The following is a 16,158-nucleotide window of genomic DNA, read 5'->3' on the forward strand; positions in this document are numbered from 1 at the left end:
GTTAAAATAATGTGGGCTTACAGATAAAGTATAGGAACAGGCAATAAGTTGTTGGAAAGAGACAAGTTGTAAAACACTTAAAAATTAAATTTTAATTTATCTTAAAACAGATGTGCTATTATCAGTAGATGTATTTCAAAAATTTTAGAGATCAATGATTAGAATAAAATGAAAAAGATATTTGTTAAACATATTCTACTCCAGGTTTAACTTGGATATGTGGATTGGAAAAAACTAACGTTGAACTTGAACATTATAAAGACGAAGCCGTTAAAATTTCTGAAATAAGAAAGCAATGTATAAGGGGAGGGTTAGCTTCTGTTTTAGGCCATTGTCATTTAAAAAGTAACAAATCAAATAGATATTGGCCATACTGGTAAAAAAATCTATTTAAAACATTTAGACTTCAATTAGTTATGTTTCTCTGTCTTGGTGCAAGCTTTACTTACTGGTGAGATAAGTGTTTGTGGTGTTTTCGGATATACTAAGTCAGATAATAAAAAATGCTAAATCTGTACTTTTGACGTTAACTATGAAGAACTTAAACAAAAGACAAAAAATTTACAGTCTTTCCAGAAAATACTAAAGAAAACGTTGACCAAATTACTTATTATCAAAATGAGAACAACAAGAGACATTATATATCAAATGAAAATTTAATCTGAAATTTAACGGATAAAAAATATTATGTGATTGATGGTGAGGTTTTAGATTGGTTTTTAAATGATAGGTCTTGAGTTAAAAAAGTTACAAGAAAAATTTATTTACCATATGAAAAGGCAGAAAGTTTAATTTTCATTTTCATTTTCAGAAGAAAAAAGAAAGAAGCAAAAGCTGGAGGTGATAAATTTGATGATGTAAATTAATGAATCATGCCTTCTATGAAAAGACATAAGAAAATAAAAACGAAATTAAAATAAAAAATTTTGAGCTAGTTAATGATCTAGATAGGTATATAAAATTAGTAGAAAATATTAACTTCAAATAAGATGTTCAGTTTGATGATGACTTGGTGGCTGTACAAAGGCCGCACAAAGGTACAAAAGTTTAAACATGTAGGTTTTGTTATCTTAGAAAAAGCTTAAATATTTATGCATAAAACTATGTATGATCACTTTTAAAGAGTAGATTGTAGTTGTTATAAAGCGGATACTGAGAGCAGATTTATAAATATAAATGTTCCTGTAGGTAGTACTATAGAAACTGAGATGTATAAAATAAAAATTACAGCATATAACAGTGAAGTAGGTAAAATGAAAGATGGAATAAATAATTATGCTAAAAATGAGGCTTGTTTCCTTAAGGCAAAGGCAAAATGTTACACAATTGTTAAAAGAGAATGGGTTATTCTAAATTGTTGGATATTTTCAGATGCTTCCATCCTCTTAGTTTAGATGCTATAAGTAAAAAATTAAGTACTCAAGAGTGTGTTAAGCTGGAATAGTTTGGGTTGGGGAGACGAAAAGGTGTATTTTCTTATGAATAGTTGAATTGTATTGATAATTTTAACAATACAGAATAACCACCAAAAGAAGCGTTTGAATCTTAGTTAAAAACAAAAAAGGGTTGCAGATAAAGAATACGAAAAAGCAAAAATTTGTTGGAAAAAAGCAGGTTGTTAAACAATTAAAGATTGTTTGTCAATTTATGTTAAAACAGATGTACTATTATCAATAGAGGTATTTGAAAAAATCAGAGATCAAAGTTTAAAATATTATGAAACAGATCATTGTTATAGATTTTCTACTCCTAGTTAAACTTGGTTATGTGGGTTGAAATACCCTCATTTTATACTTAAACATTATAAAGAATAAACCGTTAATTTTTAAGATATAGGAAAGATATAAAGGTTGGGTTGGCTTCAGTGTTAGATCATTGTCATGTAATAGGTAATATTAAACAAATATGTCCTGAATTTACGAGTAAATAAAACTATTTAAGATATTTGGACTAAAAATTACTAAATTCTTCTTCATTGGTAAAAACTTTACCTACTGGTGAGATTAATGTTTGTGTTCCTAATAAATATACTCAATCAGATAATAATGTAGGCTATATATATATATATATTAGCTACGTTGAGTTTGATGAAGAAACAAAACAAAAGACAAAGAAATATCCATTCTTCCCAGAAAAGACTCAGGGCAAAATTTAAACAATTTACTAACTATCAAAAAGAAAATAAAAAGAGAAATTTTAAACCAAATGAAATATGAATGTTAATGTTAACGAAAAAAGTAGATTGTGTGATTGATGGTAAAATGTTAGTTTGGTATTTAGATCATGGTTTTAAGTTGGAAAAACAGAAAATAAAAATTAAATTACAATTTGAAATTAGAGAATGGTTAACAGCTTATATTGTGTTTCATATTGAGAAAAGAAAAGAAAAGCGAAAGCTAGAGGTGATAAATTTGGCAATCTGTTCTTCAAATTAATGAAAAATGAATTCTATAAAAAGACAATAGAAAATGTATACAATAGACAAGATGTGGAGCTAGTTAATGATCTATATGGGTATCATAAATTAGTAGAAATTTTTATCTTCAAATATGTTGTTGAGTTTGATGATGACTTGGTGGCTGTACAAAAAAAGAGGTAAGCAAAAATTAGATGAGTTTTAATATGTCGGATTTATTATATTAGAGAAACCTAAAATAATTATTTACAAAGCTATGTATGATTACTTTTAAAGAGTAGATTGTAATTATCATTATACTAACACGCTGAGTATATTTATAAATATACATGTTCCTTTAGATAGTATTATAGAAACTGAGGAGGAAGAAATAAAAGGAACACTATTTAGGAATAATGCATTCTATGGAAAGACCATAGAAAACATGTACAATAGGCAGATAACGATGTGGGGCTAGATAACGATATAAATAGGTCTACTAAAAAATTGGAAAATATTAAAATATTAACTTCAAATATGCTGCTGAATTTGATGATGACTTGTTGACTGTACATAAAACAAAAGGAACTATAAGATTAGATAAATTCAATTATATAGGATTTGTTATATTAGATAAAGCTAAACTATTTATCTATAAGGCTATTTATGATTAGTTTGAGAATTAAATTGTAGTTTTTTATATAAGGATTCGGACAATATATTTTTATTTAAAAATTTTTCCTTTAGATAGTACTATATAAACTAAGATAGATAAAATAAAAGGCACATTGAATAAGTGAGTTAAGCAAAATGGAAGAAGAAATACCTAATGATACAAAAAGAAGGCTTTTTTCCTTAGGGAAAGGCGTTTTGATACACAACTCTTAAAGGTGAAGAAGAGAAAAATTTGAACTGAATAACTAAAAATACAATTAAGAACCAAACTACTATAGAAGATTATAAAAACGTTATAAATAAATGCGAGATGGAATATGTAACTAATTATATCACTGATAGTAAGAAAAACCAATTTCAAACTACGGAAAAAAACAAAGTTGCTATTGACCTATTCGATGACAAAGGCATTAGAGATAGTGATGGTTCATTCAAGTTCTATCCAAGTGATTCAGATTGTATCACCGTTTTGTTTATAAAATTGATAAACATACAAAATTGTTGAAATATGAGTTTTTTCAAATATATTTTCTTATCATGAGAAAACATGATTCAAAGGGGCTAATTTGAGCTCATTTATGTTTATAATTAAATCTGGGAAGCAGTTACAAACTAATTCAAATAAAGTTTTTAGAGTTACTCTGTTGATTTTTTGTTCATGTGATTTCGCAAGTTGGTTTTACGTGCTTGATGCACAGTCTCACTAGTCAAACTAAATCTCTGAGATACGCCCAATGAAGACAGTGCGGATAAACTCAAACTATTCGTCTCGTTTCACCAGCTTAAAGTAGATTGCCTTAAATGAGACAAGAAATGTTAGTTTTAAAAATTTTTTGAAGGGAAATAGAGTAATGTGTATATGTAGTAGTGGATATATTTATATATATATATATATATATATATATATATATATATATATATGTGTGTGTGTGTGTGTGTAAATGGAATCAGAGTAAATTGTGCATTGCTGCGTCTCGCGGGTCTATGGTGCGGAGGCTGCCATATACACACTCCTAACATTAGCCATAATTTATGCCAAAAAATTGATCTATTTTGTGAGGGGGGATTTGAGACAGAACAGATCTAAAAAAAAACAATTGACTATAAACCGTTGACGTGCATCAGAAAGCGATGAAATGTCGGTAGAAAACTCAAAAGGCGAACTTGAAGTATGAAATACCGCACCATTAGGGCTCCAATTTCTTGAAGCTGACCTTTCACTTTCAATTGAGAGCAACCTAGCAACCTTAGCATTTTATTGACGACTCAATGTTGAGATATTAAAAAACCCGTAGTCTTCCCGAAGTCTCAGCCTACAGTGAAAACCATAATTGCAAATTTGATTTCTGCATGCAATTTCCTTTGTTTTCAATTTTTTCTACAGCAAACTTGATGCTCTGGATTTACGCTTCTAATTATGTTTATTCAAACCGTATTGTAATCGCAGTCGCAGTATCTACTAGCGTTTTATGATAGACTCTGACTTTTTCTCGTTTGAATTACACAAAAATATTTTTTAACCCGATTTCTAGTGTGGAAATGCACACACAATTGTAGGGTCATCTACACGAGAAATCGTGTATTTTCACACGATTTTCTCGGGCTTTATCATATAATTTTTTATTTGAATCACACGACAAATCGTGTAAAAATCACACAATTTTTCACGTGTTTCCGTCACCATTAGGGCTCCAATTTCTTGAAGCTGACCTTTCACTTTCAATTGAGAGCAACCTAGCAACCTCAGCATTTTATTGACGACTCAATGTTGAGATATTAAAAAACCCGTAGTCTTCACGAAGTCTCAGACTACAATGAAAACCATAATTGCAATTTTGATTTCTGCGTGCAGTTTTCTTTTGTATTCAATTTTTTCTTTCAGCAGCCTTGATGCTCTGGATTTACGATTCCTAATTATGTTCATTCGAACCGTATTGTAATCGTAGTATCTACTAGCGTTTTATGATACACTCTTAATTTTTCTCGTGTGAATTAGACTTAAATAGTTTTTTCAACCCGATTTCTAGTGTTGAAACGGACACAAAATTTTAGGGTCATTTACACGAGAAATCGTGTATTTTCACACAATTTTCTCGGGCTTTATCATATAATTTTTCATTTGAATCACACGACAAATCATGTAAAAATCACACAATTTTTCACGTGTTTCCGTCAGAATTTTTTGTGGAAGATCACGCGAAAAATCATGGCAAAACACATGTTTTTGGGTTGCTTTCACAGGAAAAACTTCGGGAAATTCACACGATTTATCGTGTGATTCACAGGAACATTATGGTTAAACCCGAGAAAATCGTGTGGAAACACACGATTTCTCGTGTAAATGAGCCAAAAATCGCGTGTCCATTTTCGCTTGAGAAATAGGGTAAAAATGCATGTTTTTTCAGGAGATTTTACATGAATTCTCGTGTAAATAATTGTTTTCCACTCTGCAACTGAAAATCTTGTTCTTTGTAAGAAATTTCAACTAAGGAAACGCCAAACAACCCCTATGGATTCTGAAAACAGGAATTACGCAGTCAGTTGTGTTCGCTCTTAGTTTTATTTAAGGTTTTTCAAAAGAGCTTGTCCAAGATTCTCTTATATTCTCTAGCTATGAATTTTTTTGCGCAAACAAACACTCAAGTTGCTAAAAAATGAGACTTTCTACGGAGTAGAGGTGTCAGTCACTCAAAATCAGCGTTTGAAACAAGTTTTTTTGCAAGATAAATTTAGGTGACCCATTTTATGCCTTTTTTCATTTTAAAGTTTTGTCTTTAGTTTTAATCACTAAAAAAGCTCAAAATAGCATGAAAATACAATGGACAGAATAGCCTTGTGTTCTAAAAGGAATTGGGATGAGTAAAAGTCCCACGGAGGTTGCAATATTCAAGAAGCATTTTGAGCCTATAACTCTTGAGTGCGCTACATCTACGTTGAACACATTATCCATAAAATTTTTCAACTCTTTTAACTGGGGTCTTTTTTGGTTGTTTATCAACCACGGCATCAATTTCCAATCCAGTCCATTGAGCTCACCAGATTCTCTTTTTAATGACAAAAACAAAGAAAAAAAAGCACTTTATACCCATCTTTTTAATTTAAAGTATTATCTTTGGTTTTTATTGAAAAGAGCCCAATGTAGCATGAAAATATCATGGATAGATTAGAAAAATTTCTATAAAAATTGCCTCATTTCCTCATACATTCTTTCTATAAAAATTGCCTCATTTCCTCATTTCTATAAAAATTGCCTCATTTCCTCATACATTCTTTCACATGAAAAACCATGTATTTGTTCATCACACGAAGAAAATTTTCTCGCGTGAAATCACACGAGACGCATTTTCACACGAAAAATTGTGTGATTTTTCATCACACGGGAAAAATGGTGTGATTTCACCCGAGAAATTTTTAGATTGTACGTGATAAAACTATGGATTCAAAATTTTCACCCATATTCACACTTGATGAAAAAACATAATTTCATATTCTGATTTCTATGTTTCAATTCAAGTTGCTCACAGTTTGTGTTCACATGCTGGAAGATTAGAAATGTTGAATCCGTGCTGCAATTCCAACTCCAAACACATGTCAGTGATTCGCTGAGCAAAAACTGATTTCAATAGACTAATTTGGGTGTTAATAAGATATTTAAAAAATCAAATATCAAACGGCCTAGTCAGCAGGCAAGTATGCTGGAAAATCTTCTTTGGGAACCCAACCGCTCTGGAACAAAGCGACATTGGAAGTTCCACTAGAGTTGGAATACCGGCGGTCACACTTCATCCTTGCAAAACTCGCCAATGAAGGAATTGTGATAGATAATCTATCGGCGACACCACCAGCCACAGTGTCCTTGCAACTCGAGCCTACTACGCAGCAGAAAAAGCAACAGCACAAACTGTGATGAATTGATTACTTTGCATTCGACAAGTAAAAACAGCATGAAGTTCAAATGTGCAAAAAAAATGGAATCTTGTGTTGTGGCAAAACCTGGAAACTTTGTGACCAAACAGCGCCATCTTTATTGTATCTATGCCTCGGAATGGCAGGCCTTTGTGTTTTCAATTGAAATCATTGGGTCATCATTTCGGATGAATTGGCAAATTTGATTTGTGGGAACTTTTGAATAAAAGTTTTGTCAATGTCAGAACTATAACATTCGATAGGTACATTTTTCTAAAGCGCAGACAGCTAAAGGGATAAACAAATGAAAAAAATGGTCATATGAAAAAACTTTAGGAAAATTCATTTCTAGGTAATCGAAAAGCGAGAAACTTAATTAGAAAACAGATCACAGGAACAACAATCATGGCATTAGGGAAAACTTGCAATAACTATGACATTGCAAATTGTTATGCAAAAGTCGCAAATCTAAAAACAGTCCGACCCAGCCCTTAAAATCGAAGTCTAGAGTCACTTTATGGAGACACAGGAGAACAAAAAAATGGTTTAAAAAGGCAGTTTAGATGAAAAGTAGATCCCCAGGTTTATCCTTCATAGAAATTTGTTTTAACCACTAGGTCTTTCACATCAACAATCCGAATCTCTAACTTCAATTAGTCATTTATATGCAGATCGATGTCCAATCAAAACACAATTTGCTTCTAATTTGCTGAATCTGATCTCAGTAAGTCCAATTCTCCAGGTGTTCAATCTACGTTTCCTCGTAAATATACTCCTAGCTATCAGAAAACGTCAACCAGCTCTAAATAATTTACGGGACAAAATTAGTTTTGTTTTGAAGTAAATTATGACTCTAGGTCAGATTGAAAAATTACAACATTTCCAATAACTGTGAGGGAAAACTTGCAATAACTATGATATTGCAAATTGTTATGCAAAAGTCGAAAATAAAAAAAACTGTCCGACCCGGCCCTTAAAATCGAAGTCTAGAGTCAATTTATGGAGACACAGGAGAAACAAAAAGATTGTTGAAAAATCCAGTTAAGATGAAAAGTAGTTCCCGATGATCATCTTTCATAGAAATTTGTTTTCACGTCTAGGTCTTTCACATCAACAATTCGAATCTCTAACTTCAATTAGTCAGTTATTTGCAGATCAATGTCCAATCAAAACACAATTTGCTTCTAATTAGTCCAACTCTCCAGTTGTTCAATCTATATTTCCTCGTAAATTTACTCCTAGCTATCATAAAATGACAACCAGCTCTAAATAATTTATAGGACAAAATTAGTTTTGTTTATAAGTGAATTCTGACTCTAGGTCAGATTGAAAAATTACAACAAAACTAACTTAAAAATTTGGCTCTCCTATGTTTATTACAGTTAAGAAAGATGAATCCATCAAACTTGCATTGAATTCTGAAGCTCTAAGCAACTCAAAACAAAAATATCAAATGCCTCATATCGAAAGTCTAGCCGATTCAATATCAGAGTCTCCTCAAAAATTCTTCAAAAGTAAGCTAAATATTGTTCACCACACGGGAATTACAGTGGGCATACAGTCAACTTAAAATACATAGGAGGCTGCACATCATTGTACTTTTATTATTACTTCTTATTATTGCAAGACATGCTTGTAGAAATCCAAAAAGCTATCAGAGGCCAATTCATCTTCAAAAAAATTTTCTTTTCTCGACCAAATCATAGTTCTTAGTAAAAGTAGTAATAAAAAAATCTTATTAAATGTACGCCTGTTTACAGAACACAAATTTAGAACAAAGATAATCTTAGAACTAATTACTGAAAATATCTCTCTGCAAAATCAAGTGTTAAATGCTTAGGCTGTACGATTTTGCAAACTAGTATATCCCAAATTGAAGGAAAAACAGGAGTTTTTGGAAACCAAACCGTCCAAAAATGTAAAAGCGCTTTCCTAGGAAGCGTTCATATTATGAGAAAAATCATGCCCTGATCAGTACAATTATGCAATCCTCTACAAAAGAAAAAAGTTTTTAATTGGAACGATACACGCCATATTTTAATTAAATAATTTATACAAAAGGTTGCAAACGCAACAGAAAATACTCATTTCAATCTGCATTGAAGTTTGCACTGATGGATTGATAATCTTCTACCCCTTTATTTTGACATTGAGTTTATTTCCGGCACAAGCATGGAATTATTAGATTTTTCTGCCCAACGAACCAAAAGGCATAATTGCTACAATGACGAATTGGTGATTGAATGATTTCCCGCAATCGAACTCAAATACATTGGTGTTTAAGCATTGGGATCATATGTCATCTCATAGTCAAGTAAAAAACAAAGCTTAACTCAAAAAATGGCAGGAGTCCAGTAGAGTCAATTAACCAACCCCACGCCAAATAAAGTAAACAGTTCAAATAACTTCAACAAGCATCACTTCTACAAAAGCTAAAATCCGCAACCTAAATTCTCTTTATGCCGTTATCTGCCAAGATTATAAAGTGCTCAAATTGCACTCTGCAAACGCACCACAAGTCCACACTAATTTAAACCAAACTACGTTGACATCCCAAACCAATGCTTCTTCAAAAAGACCCAAAACACCTCAACAGTAATTAAGGCTCTCGTTCCAATCCACCCTCATCACGGATACTGGCTCCAACTCAACCTAACAGGGACAAGGACATTGAACTTTCCAAAGAGGAATTTTTTGAAAATAACCTCAACCAGCTCTTCACAAAAATATTTCCGGCGGAGTTGTCAAACAACGACGCTATCCTCAAAGAGTTACGGGACTTTGTTCCTCAAGACGATGAAGTTAGATGTCGCGAAGTACTTTTACTCGTTCTCCAGTTACCTCCACGCCATCCCTACTTCTATCAATGAAGCGGTCCCCCGATCGAACCATTGACCCATCCAGGCAGTTCGGAATGATTTGGCTATTAAAAAAATGCATTGCTGCCGTACTTGCACAGACACATTATAGCCGAGGCTGTCAATAGTGTACCATTTTAAAAACTGGTGAAGATTCTGAAAACAATTTTTTGCAAAACCCAAACGGCAACAACATAGCATTGTTCTGATCTGAATGAAGAACTACAGAGACCCAATTTTAAATGAAAAATCACCAGAAGTTTTTTTTCTTGCACATGCTGGTACTTATACAAAATATCCTAGAGTCGAAAATAATAAAAATTCCAAAAAAGAACAAAGCCATAAAAAGCCTAGAAGAACTCAATGTAAAATTAGCGAAATCTATGAAAAATTAGAATAGACCAGGCAACCTGTCTAATAGAAAAAAAGTCACAAAATACTGTACAGATGAAAATATTAAAGTTCCCGATGCTCCTGCTGGAGATCATAAAGTGATTGGGTTAATGATGGGATGACAATGGTTGGATAAACCAAAAGTGAAGCCATTAGGCCATGTGCGAAGCCCTGAAGAAAGCAGCACAATGACATCGCCATTCAGAAAACAAGGAAGAACGAATAATATTTTCTTCAGAAACTCAAAAACCCTCTTTTGCGTAGTTAATCCTCTCTTCAGGTGAAATTGGCTTGATAACTGCCTAAGCTTAAGAGATCTAAGCGAAATCACGGCAGACTAATCGAAGTTCTTCAACCATGGGCCAAAAATTTTCAAATCATCCCCGACTACAACAATATTCGCGCAGCCCGGACAATCACCTTTAAAAAATTTTCAGGAGGCTAGTACCGTACGCTAAGACCAGTTAGGAGACGATAGTGGAAGACAGCATTGATCCAAAAGTAAAAAAAAAAACAGAAAAAAGTGAAACCCTACATTGTCGATGGGATAATAAATCTGCAGTAGCCTCTGTCAAGTCGAAAATTAGCAGAGTGGCGACTGCCACAAAGCTCAGCAAAACAGATCCAAAGAGGAAGCTCATTAGCTCATCAATACAAAGACCAAGTTTAAAAGAAACTTGTACTTTTCGATTACAAATAGAAATACCGTCGGAGCAAGCACCTACCAACACATCAGAGTCAGTTCCAGCTTCACAAGTATCACCTTTTGGGCAGAGAACCAGCCAGAAAACGGCAACAACCAAAATTCCATGCCTTTACTAGCTAGGACATATCCCCAAACAGTTCGCTGGATTCAGAGACTTCGATTGCGAATTGGCTCTGTCTCCGCACCCAATCCCTGCAACAGATATTACGACTAAGAACACGAACAAAAAAAATTGGGATGCTGAGAATGAAGTCTGAAACATTGGGTAAGCTGACACTTAAAACAACACATGTTTTTCTTTAATTTTATCACTCCATAATAATAAATGTGTTCGCCCTGCAAAAAATTTTTTTGTTACTGTGTGTTTCAATAATTATGTTAATTTATGACATAAATGATTTTTTATGGTGAGTACTATTGCTGTTTTGTACATCAAACCAATTTAATTGCATTAGCCCGGCGACTCTTTTCAAATGTGTTAACTGTTCAATTTTAAACCTAAACTCGAATTTTGTGCCCAGTTCTAGTAATTCTTCTGTAATTGCATGGAAAAAAACTATATCGAAAACTTCTATGTGCTGTTCATTGAACTCAATAGTGCTATTTGTCTTAGGAATTTGAAATCGCTGGTAAAACTTCCGTTATGGTCAAAACTTCATTAATTTGACTGATAGTATTTCAAGGGGATATGACTAATACTTACATAGCGTTATATGTACAATAATATAACTATAACCACTACTATGATACTGATATCATGACGCCAAATCCAATCTATGATTAGATATTAAAGAAATTGACCTAACTCAAAAAGTTATCTCACAAAGTCTTGACTTCTGTTTCTTGTTGCTGAACATTTCTGGAGTTTATTCAGCTTTTCTGTTTTTGTCTGTTGTATTTGCTTCCTTCTTGTGGAGGCACTGATAAGACTTTCCCCTAACACAACGTTTAGTTTTTGAAGAGCACAAAAAATTGTGCGTTATCTGACTTTCAAAGAATAATTTCTGCTGGAATAGCTACAAAAAAAATGCATTTCTGCATCTCTTGTTCCTGTTATGTTTTCTTTTTCGGGGCTAAAAAATTGACGTTAGTTTTCTAACGATGTAAAACTAGAATTGTTGAACGAGTGAAAAGGTGCTTACCATTTTTAGGCCCTGGAGTTAATAAGTGATGTAAAAGAAAATATTTTCATTTGTAATATTTTTGTTGAGCTTTTTTACACATTCTTTCTTTGAGTTTCTAAAATCATTTGTAAAATTTTCAGCCAGCACTTCTGTGCTTTTCATTGGGTTGATTGGAAACCACGTTTAGCTCCACTATCCATTTTATTTGTCTTCAAATTTCTGAATAAAATGCTGACAATGTACGCAGTTTTTCTAACCCATAACCGCATAAACTGTTTTTGTTGAAATTGTTTTGTGAAATGATTCAATAAAATGTTCTTTTCGGTGGCCAATTTTAGTTGTTTGTATAATTTTGATTCAGTTCATAGATTGTTTAGATAATAATTTTTGGAAGTTCGAAAGCATTGCTTAAAACAACAAAGCTTCTGAAAAAAATCTGAAAAAACTTCTGAAGAAAAGAAGAGGCAGATATTTAGTTGTGACTTCTCTGGAATAATTGCAATAATGTTTATGACGTAAAACCAGGCAGTTGTTAATGACTGGGAGCACTACACTTCTCCTATTGATAGTTTTTTGGCTTTAAGTCGTAAACAACAATATTTTTTTGCCAAATTTTTATGACAAGCATTTCTTTTAATTGAAACAAAGTGAGAATAGGTGTAAAGTGACTACATCCGGTAGATCCGCTATCCAATTGTAGAAAGTATGGGCAGCAATGGGGGTGAAATTGATTTTTCCTTTCGTTTCTCCGCTACAACAATTGAGGTACAAGTTTTTTAAAAACTTGCCGTATAGCTTTTTCCGTTCATCATAAACAAAGTGAATCTTTGTAACTTCTTCTGACCAGGCTAACTGTTCGGCTTTAGCCAAAAGAAGGGTTGTTTTCCCACTCCCGGGTTGACCTGTGATTACAAAGTGTGTTTTGCTGTTGTCAGATAAAATTCGATGCTGCTGAGGACTCAAAATGAAGTTAGAATATGACAAAACACCGGTTGATGTCTCTGTTTTCTGTTCATAATCTTCCTGTGACGTTTTTTTAAATGATAATTGGTAACGATCATCTACCTCTAAAGCTGTCTCTTCATAAAGATTAGCAATACGACAAAACTCAATGTCCTTCAGTCTCGCAAAAGAAAACATTGAACAAAGAAATTTCGACAGACTTTCTTGGACTGGGTCTGTGCAGCCAAAAATTTCTTCCAAACAGCAATCACTGTCAACTATTTCAAGCGTTTCTGCTAAGCGAACTAGCCTCAATCCGTTGCTTTGATTTTCGTCCTCCACCAGAAAGAGAACCGAGCTTCCCAATTGTTCTTTGTTTTTGAATAAATTCAAAATTGTTTTGATTTTCTGTAAACCTTTGGCCAATTTTTTGTCATTTTTTGATGTTTGCTCTCTTATTGATTCAATTTCGCTGACAAATGAATGAAAATTTGCATTTGGTAAGTAAATAATAACCTTGAACAATTTCTGAATCACACTAATGATCATTCTTTGATTTTTCTTTTCATGGTATGACACCAAAAGCGAGTACAAAATCATTTGCATTTGTGGAATTATTTTTTCTATTGTCTGTTCGATTTTGTTACAAATTGCAGATCTTGGAAGCTGGGGGTTTTCTGACATTCCCACTTCTAATGCAACGATATAGTTGGCACCAAGATACAGCCAATCAATTTCAAACTGCTGCGTTGCACAGAATCCAAAATCCAGTATTTCGTTAAGGTGATCGTTCGCGAAATTTTTCAGCAGAATTCCCGTGGGACTCCTTAAATTGGCTAAGAGTTTCTCAGAGAAGAGTCTAACTTCGCCTAAATAGCCCGCATAATCACAGAATTTGCCCAGTTCACCCTCATCTGTGTATGAGTACAGCATGTGATCTTCAATTCGGTTAAAATGTGGAACAGACAGCAATTTTTTATGGCGGTCAGGAAAATAAAAGTCAAAAAGTTGAATTACTTCGTCAATCTGTTCAAATGTTTCAGGCTTTTTCGAGAGTAGATTGAATTTAAGCTTGCTTAAATGGTACAATTCTTCTTGCGGAATTGTATTAATGCAATGTGAAATCAGTTTCTCGACAAGTTCTGTCTGACGGGTGGTTTCTTTTATACATTTCAAAATTTTTGTTTTCAAATTGTTTTCAGTGATGAAATTAATACTAAGGTCAAGGTTGGAGCAATTTTCTTGATCGTCCTGAGAACAAATTGCTGATTTCAAGCTTGCAAATTGGGTATGCTTGGTCAACTGGTTAGGGTGGCACACTAAAAATTGAACAATCAGCTTATTGTGTCCCTTCAACCCCGAGTGTTGCTTCAAATAGTATACCAAATTGTTCAAATGATGGATTTGATCTAATACTGAGTCGCTTATTCGGCTAACAGAGTCATCGTTTGAAAGTGAACTCACGTTTTTGATTACTATCACTTTGTCAAAGTTCGGGGCAGGAATGAACATGCAACCATGCGATACTTTCTCTGGTGGTCGCTGGCTAGTAGAGGCCCCTGCATTGTTATCGCCTGTTAATTTTAGTGGGACCTGTTCGCTCACAACCAATCCATGCAAATTCATGTGGTATAGCGTACGCACTGTTTTCGCTTTACCCAGTAGGAAGTTGACAGCAGGGTTTAGGGATTGCAATTCCAGGGGGGCTCCGGGAAGGACAATCAAATTATGTCGCAACTTCTCCAGGGTCTCTTCCATCTTAAAATTTAGCGCATCGTGAAATTGAGCGTTTACTAACCTGTGAGAAGAAGTGTTGACACAGAAAAGCAGAGGGATGAAAAATTGAGGAACAATTAAAATTTTTTTTTAAATGCTCTTTGAAAGTTAAAAACTTCCTGATAATAATGTCCTGCTTCTTTCTCACTTATTTTAAATAGCAGTTTTACTATTAAACAAAAACGAAAGTTTGATTAAAAGTAAGTAAAAGAACAGTCTGAAATGTGGGGAGTAATAAGAAAAAGGGCAGCTGAGAACAGGACGTCAAAAAAGTTCCGCTGCTATTACGCAGGGACCAAAATTGATTATTATTAAGAGTAAAAAATGTACCGAATAATCCAGAAAAAATTATTGAGAGTTCTGGCTAAGTACTTTGAATTGTGGCTAGATTAAATTAAAACATCGCGCGTGTAACAAACTCGAGACTTGATAATAAAGCTACAATAACTATAATACAACTATAAGTTATGAATAAAAATCAACGCACTTTATCAATAACAAATCAAACATTTGATCACGTTATTCTGCGGTATTCTGCACATGTTTTGCTGCATGTCATATGACCAAAGAAAGACAAAAGAAACCATGAGGTAACACTGAGGCGTATCTGTGTCCTTGACAACAACCAAAAATATTCATACGTCAGATATGTTCACAGATTTATCTATACACATATTTGCAACATCGTTCAGATCTGATAAAATGGAAACTCATATATTAGAGCAACTCTTTTGCTCGTTATGTTGATTCTATGTCAACACCATTATAGTGAGAGTAAAGTTTGGGACCTATGTGGGTTGCGACCCCACAATCTCTTAATTGATTGCAATCCTGTGCTCTCTACTGAGCCAACTGGTCCACACTGCGAGAGTCTTACTATGCTCTCTTATATTGAGCTATCATTTCAAGCTCCATCTTATGATCACAACTTACTTACTAGAGTGTATACTCTAACATCATATATAATCATTTCAAGCGTGAATATATTCAAAAGACAAACAAAATTTTTTGCTGTTGTCTGCTAGAAACTGTTATGTTTCGAAAAAAAATGTTATAGGCATTTCCTCTGCTTTCAAAGTACCTTAAAGAGATGTCTTCACTCGCTTCTCAAAAAAAACTTTGATCGGCCAAACAAGAAAAAAATATACTCGGACCGCACCAGCATTAAATAAGTTTTAGAGAAAGCACTAAGATTTGTTAAATGTATCAAGACAGTGTGCTAAGGCTGTATTAAAAGATCTGGAGTCCGTATTAGCGTCGTAACTAACTGATTAAATTGCCCGGGTACCCAGATCACTAAAGAACAATGGAGAATTAAATTTTCTAAGCAATTCAACTGATCAAAAACTCTCCATTTGTATTCAAAACAAAGTTCTGTGATTT

The 16,158-nt window shown here is 33.4% G+C and overlaps 2 protein-coding genes across 4 annotated transcripts in view; both read right to left on the reverse strand.

The window, feature by feature from the left end:
* LOC142349840 (uncharacterized) overlaps nucleotides 1-15,328 on the reverse strand; it is a 41,824-nt gene extending 26,496 nt beyond the window's left edge. Inside the window, exon 1 of one of the 3 annotated variants that reach the window (XM_075401644.1) lies at nucleotides 12,730-15,328. In XM_075401644.1, the coding sequence (XP_075257759.1) occupies nucleotides 12,730-14,757 (2,028 nt within the window). In that variant the 5' untranslated portion in view covers nucleotides 14,758-15,328. Of the gene's footprint in view, nucleotides 1-4,234; nucleotides 4,345-12,729 lie in introns of those variants that run through there. The other 2 variants (XM_075401647.1, XM_075401645.1) reach the window with 2 other exon arrangements.
* LOC142349538 (tuberin-like) overlaps nucleotides 1-16,158 on the reverse strand; it is a 494,816-nt gene that overhangs the window by 339,292 nt on the left and 139,366 nt on the right. The window lies entirely within an intron of this gene.

Source organism: Convolutriloba macropyga, chromosome 11, assembly GCF_964194025.1.
Source record: "Convolutriloba macropyga chromosome 11, txConMacr16.3, whole genome shotgun sequence".
Lineage (NCBI taxonomy): Eukaryota > Metazoa > Xenacoelomorpha > Acoela > Convolutidae > Convolutriloba > Convolutriloba macropyga.